Raw genomic sequence first — 6,127 nt, 5'->3', positions numbered from 1 at the left:
TTTACAAGAATGATAAATTATAGCATTTGAAATGTCTCACATTATAGTATAAAGGATCATTTCATTGTAAAAATTCTATTTCTCAGAACAGTATTTAAGGATCTGGAGACACTGGTAAATTACCAGAATAGTATTGTCAATTTTTATAAAAGGTCTTTGACACTGATGATTACGGTATAATAGTTACATAATGCCTTACAGATTATATATGTCACATCAGTTATAGACAATCCTGGAGATGATAATCTATTAAAGTAGTTCAAAGAGAGTCCCACAGGAACCTCTTTTGAAATCACTGATTTCAACTTACTAAAGATATGGGTGTACAATGTAAGTGGAAACATTTTCTACTATTCATATGCAGATGAATTTCATTCTAGCTCAGAAACATTTGGAAAATTGGCATAGCACGTGACTGCAAGCTATTAAATGTTAGTGATACCATCTTAGAGAAACACAATGACTTTCAATATGTGACAGTTTGTGTCTTTAGGCAAAAATGGACAGTGATGTTTAAGAAAATCAAATTATATCATACAAATTCCGTTACTATTGTGAAATAGGCTGTTTCTTCCCACCAAGTCAACAATGTTTCTGAGATCATAACAGTCACTGTTAATTTTTTAAATTATTTTATTGTTCAATTACAGTTGTCTGCATTTACCCCCCACCACTCCCCCCCAACCCAGCCCTCCCCACCTCCCTCCTCTGCTTCCACCCCCCCTTGGTTTTGTCCATGTGTCCTTTATAGTTATTCCTGAAAACCCTTTCCCCTTTCCCCCATTGCCCCCTCTCACCTCCCCTCTGGTTACTGTCAGTTTGTTCCTAATTTCAATGTCTCTTGTTATATTTTGCTTGCTTGTTTGTTTTGTTGATTATGTTCCACCTAAAGGTGACATCGTATGGTATTTGTCCCTCACCTCCTGGCTTATTTCACTTAGCATAATGCTCTCCAGATCCATGCATGCTGCCATGAAGGATAGGAGCTTCTCCTTTCTTTCTGCTGTGTAGTATTCCATTGTGTAAATGTACCATAGTTATTGGCCCACTCATTACTAATGGGCACTTAGGTTGCTTTTAGCACTTGGCTATTGTAAATAGCACTGCTATGAATTTTGGGGTGCACAGGTCTTTTGGATTGGTGTTTCGGGGTTGTTAGGGTATAATCCCAGCAGTGGAGCTACTGGGTCAAAAGGCAGTTGCATCTTAGTTTTCTGAGGAATTCCATACTGTTTTCCACAGTGGCTGCACCAGTCTGCATTCCCACCCACACACTCACTGTTAATTTAAAGGGAGCTCTGTCTCTACAGCACTCAGGCATGGTGCCTGTCAGCTCCTTAAGCTGAGGTTCCTCGGACACGAGCTGCCAATCCTGTTCTCAACAGTGCTGGAACCACATGTACTGCCGCAGGGCTAGGCAGTCTTATTACATGGCAACAGTCAGATGGCTGGCTATTCACTCACACACCCCTCGTCAGTCCTGGTGTTCTTGGGGTTAGTAGGTGTGCTTCTTTCAAGCCAGGAGCATGACATGTTAGAGTCAACATATTTTACAGTGGAAATGGAAGAACACAGAGTAAATAACTTTCCTGGTTAATAATAGCAATTCTCCTTACTCCAAATTGAACTTGGATAGCAGGTACACAAACCTACAAGACTGAGGAGGCATCTTAAAAGCTATTCCACCTTGGAAATAGCCTTGGTTATTACCAACTCATGGAGTTTTGGTCTGCTTATTGACAGAATATCTCCTATAATTTTTGGCTTTTCTTCCAAAAGTTACACTAAAAAAACGGTCACGATCACCAGAGGTGCTGATTTAAAAATGCGGTTTCCGGAGCCCCACCCCAGACTCACTGAATCCAGATTTCTGTGTGGGGACTCAGGAATGTGCATTTTCTCCGGGTGCTTTTTGTGCCTCACCACTCAGGGAAATTAGGATGATGGTGAACGTGAGCCCAGTTCCAGTTTCCTGCCAGCCACAGCAGAGAACTCCTCAGAGGAGGAGCGTGTCTTCTGTGAGCACTTGACCTTATGCATAACTGCTGCTAAATGCCCGCGCTTTCATATTCCTGACGACACAGAAGCAGAAACTTATAACTGTTGAACCAAGTATATATTACTTAACTGTGGTAGAGGTAGGTAGCAAAAGATTATTTTTATTTAAAAAATATTACACAGTTACACATTTTTTCCCTTTTAAAACACTTGTAAACATCCTGGGGGTGCCACTAATACAAGAAATTCACTTATCCTTTAACAAATTACACATCTTAACTTTCTTCATTTATTACCACAACAGCTAGTTTTATGAATTGGCGATTTTTAATATTATTTACTAATAACAAATAGCCAATTTATTAATTAGCTAATATTAATAAAATAATCTTACTTGTATTGGGGAAGAAGAAATAAATACACTATCATTGAATGAGGTTTAAGAATCCAACTCAATTTGTTTCCAAGACTTAGAAGAACTTCTTTTGTATTGTTCCAGTTCCTAAAACAAAAATATATCATAGTACTTAAAAAAAATCAACTTTAAGAATTGAACTAGACATCTCAAACTCCCTTAGCAGTTTTAGATATAACAATATAATATATCTTTTACAGCATTCTCAAAATTTCTTGACAATTATTTTGTAAATGATTACACTTAGTATTTATTTTCTAGAATGTATAGTCTTTGGAGTTTTTGGGTAGCCTAAGCAGCACTTAGAGATGAATTTAATAAAGTTTCAGACAAAATTGTATACTTTATAGTACATTCAAATTAGCTTCAACTAATAAAGTATTTGCCTTACTTTAAGTATTGAAAAGTGACCTTATTTTTAAATTGTTTTGCTGGTCAACTCTTGTCAAAACCCACTTGAAGTTAGTGAAGACACTGCACTGTGTATATCGACACACAATTGGGGGCAGTTTAGACGATTTCCCAGTAAAGACTGGTTCAATACATTGGTCTACATTCACACGTGGCTTCCCAGCCAGCCAGCAAAAGTGACAGTGGTCGTATGTGTGTGAAAAAAGCAAATAGCTGGAGAGAGGGCAGGGCACTTCCATTTTTCATTATATATGACAAGGTCTGCCCAGACCATTGTTAACGTAATGAAAACGGTTGGGTGCGACATAGATGTAACCTGGCAGACGAGGAGAGTGGACTGGAACGTGCATGTGTGAACAATGATGGCCTCGCTGTACTAGTCAGTGGGGGTGGTAGATGATGTTGAGTGAGCATGTGTACTGTGCAGCCATTGCATTCAAAATGGCTGAGTGAGTAGAGCAATGAATCTGCACCCAATTATGCATTCAGTCTGAACACTCTTACGCGGAAACTATTCAGATGATCCAGACCACCACAGCAATGGGTAACTGGTGATTGGCAGCTTCATCAGACACCAGGCCCACTAATTCATCCCGTCTTGTTCAGAGTTTTTTGGTGAAACATCAAATCATCCAGGTGACTCAGCCCCCATAAAGCCCGAATGGGCACCCTGAGACTTCTGGCTTTTCCCAAAACTAAAATCACCTTTGAAAGGGAAGAGATTTCAAACTGTCGATGACTCAGGAAAATACGATGAGGCAGCTGATGTCAATTGGGAGAACTGTGAGGTCCCAAGGTGCCTACTTTGAAGGGGACTGAGACGTCCTTGTCCTGTGTACAATGTTTCTTGTATCTTGTATCTTCTTCAATAAATGTCTCTGTTTCATATTCCACAGCTGGCTACTGTCTCGACAATCCTTGTACACTTCTATTCTTTTGAACGTTTTCACAATTAGCATATGTTACTTCTTAAATTTTATTTTTCAATTACAGTCTACATTCAATATTACTTTTACTTTCAGGTGTATAGCATGGCGGTCAGACAGTCATATCTTTTGCAAAGTGATTCTCCCAATATTTCTAGTACCCACCTGGTACTATACATGGTTATTATAATATTGTTCCTTATATTCCCTATGCTGTACATTACAGCCCGAGACTATAACTATTACAATTCATAAAATAGAGATAAGGTTTCGTGGGAGTGGAAATCGTCCATGACACCGCTGACATGCAGAAGGGATCGTCTAAAGGACCGCCGCCTCCCAGCTTCCTACATGTTGTTCAATGTCTAAGCTGCGCCAAGTAAAATGTTATTTGAGATAAGCCAAAAGTGATCACCCTGCAGGACAAAGCAGTCACTGCCCTTTGGCTAACATAACTGAAGTTCATTGTTGCTATGAAAAGAAAATTCCAATCTCATTTTCAGAAAAATTGCAGACTGGCTCATTTATACCTATAGTCTAAGTCATTAAAATTTAAATGCTAAAGTTTCAAAACGGTATATAGACTTCGGAAGAATTTTTATACTAATAACTCCAGTGAAGTCTTTAGAGCATGGTTTATTCTAATGAAGTTAATTCAGCTCACCAGTTATCTACCACTTATGGTTTCAAAGATTGTAAGTCATAAAATAAGCCCCAATAATTATTTTCACCAGTGATAAAGATGAGGGCATTGCCCTGGCTGGTGTGGCTCAGTGGATTACCAGACTATGAAGCAAGGGGTGACCAGTTGTATGACTGGTGACATACCTGGGTTGCGGGCCAGGTCCCCAGTGTGGGGTCCATAAGAGGCAACCACACATTGATGTTTCTTCCCCTCTCTTTCTCCCTCCCTTCCCCTTTCTACAAATAAATAAAAAAAATATTTTAAAGAAAGATGAGGGCACTGCGTTGGGATTCTTTGCTAGTAGTATGTCCCTTCCTCAGACAGCAAACTTAGAAGAATGGGGCTGGGCACACAGGCCATGCCAGGGGGGGATAAAGAATAAATAACCAGTGTGATACAGAACTCACCGTGTCCACTAGATCCTTCAGTACTGCTATTATGTGAACGCAAAATAATGGGAGAATGGTTCAAAGGCCTAGCCAGTACGAGGGGTTTTCTTTGCCCTGCAGTTCTGTGCGGCTGCTTTAGAGAGCCGTCTGAAAAGTGAAAGCTCGATGAAGAAGGGTTCCCATCTTGCCTCTTAAAAATCTCTCAAGTTTTCAAATGTAAATGGATCACCGCATTATAATGTTTAAACAGCATCTTCAGTAAAGGATAGTAAGAACATTTTCCCCTAAACACATAAATCTGTGTGTGTTTAAATGATAAGCCTACAGATTATCAGCAAGTTGATTGTTTGAAACAGGGATTTGATACTGGGCGGCGGGGGGGGGGGGGGGCCNGGTGGCTGGGTGGGGGGGGGGGGGGGGGGGGGGGGCAGCTCTGTAAAGTCCATGGCTGTCTAACTATGCTGTACATCTAAAACTGCTACAGAATAATATTGAATGTAAACTGTAATTTTAGTAAACAAAAATTCAAAATAGATATGTGTGGTTGGTCAAGAAGATCTTGAAAATAATTGTTTACCTAAACTTTTTCTTTTCTTTGATAATAAAAATAGGAAAGAGGTAGAAGGGCAAGTACTTTTTTAAAAGCAAATACTTTCTATACTCACATTCCCTAAAAATCAGGAATGCTTTAAAACTAGAGGGCTTCCCTGGCTGGTGTGGCTCAGTGGATTGAGAGTCAGCCTGTGAACCAAAATGTCATGGGTTCAATTTCTGGTCAGGGCACATGCCTGGGTTGCAGGTTTAGACCCCATTAGGGGCACATTTAAGAGGCAACCAATCCATGTTTCTCTCCTCTTTCTCCCTCCCCTAACCTCTCTCTGCAAATAAATAAATGAAATTTAAAAGAAAATTAAAGGGCTATCAGAAATAGTAAATACTGAAGAAGTGACCATGTGAAGTCTTGCAAAAGAGAGAACTTTGCTGGGTAAACATGGCTTGCCTTCTCACACAATCACATCAAAATTACAACTAAAATATAGAACCACGAACACTCAGAACTATCAGAAATTGAGTGGAATGGAAGTCTAACAACTATAGAATTAAAGAAAGCACATCCATCCAGACTGGTAGGAGGGGTGGAGATGTGAAATAGGCTGGTCCACATCCAACATGCGATATATAAAAATTCAGGAGGGGCATCTCGGGACTGAGGAGTCCCAGGGACACACCAGGTGCCCCAGATCCAGTGCCAGGAAGATAAGTTCCCATAGCTTCTGGCTGCAAAAACCAGCAGGGATTGAGT

The 6,127-nt window shown here is 40.0% G+C and overlaps 1 protein-coding gene across 1 annotated transcript in view; it reads right to left on the bottom strand.

The window, feature by feature from the left end:
• Positions 1–2,153: 2,153 nt before the first annotated feature.
• The window catches only part of DYNC2LI1 (dynein cytoplasmic 2 light intermediate chain 1), a 33,061-nt gene continuing 29,087 nt past the window's right edge, over positions 2,154–6,127 (bottom strand). The window contains exon 13 of the mRNA XM_037066661.1: positions 2,154–2,500. Coding sequence (XP_036922556.1) covers positions 2,438–2,500 — 63 coding nt within the window. The 3' untranslated portion in view covers positions 2,154–2,437. The remainder of the gene's footprint in view (positions 2,501–6,127) is intronic.

Source organism: Sturnira hondurensis, unplaced genomic scaffold (assembly GCF_014824575.4).
Source record: "Sturnira hondurensis isolate 20B ecotype Veracruz unplaced genomic scaffold, ASM1482457v3 Scaffold0016663, whole genome shotgun sequence".
Classification (NCBI taxonomy): Eukaryota; Metazoa; Chordata; class Mammalia; order Chiroptera; family Phyllostomidae; genus Sturnira; species Sturnira hondurensis.
Note: the sequence above shows the minus strand (reverse complement) of the source record. Positions and strands in the feature narration are given on the sequence as shown.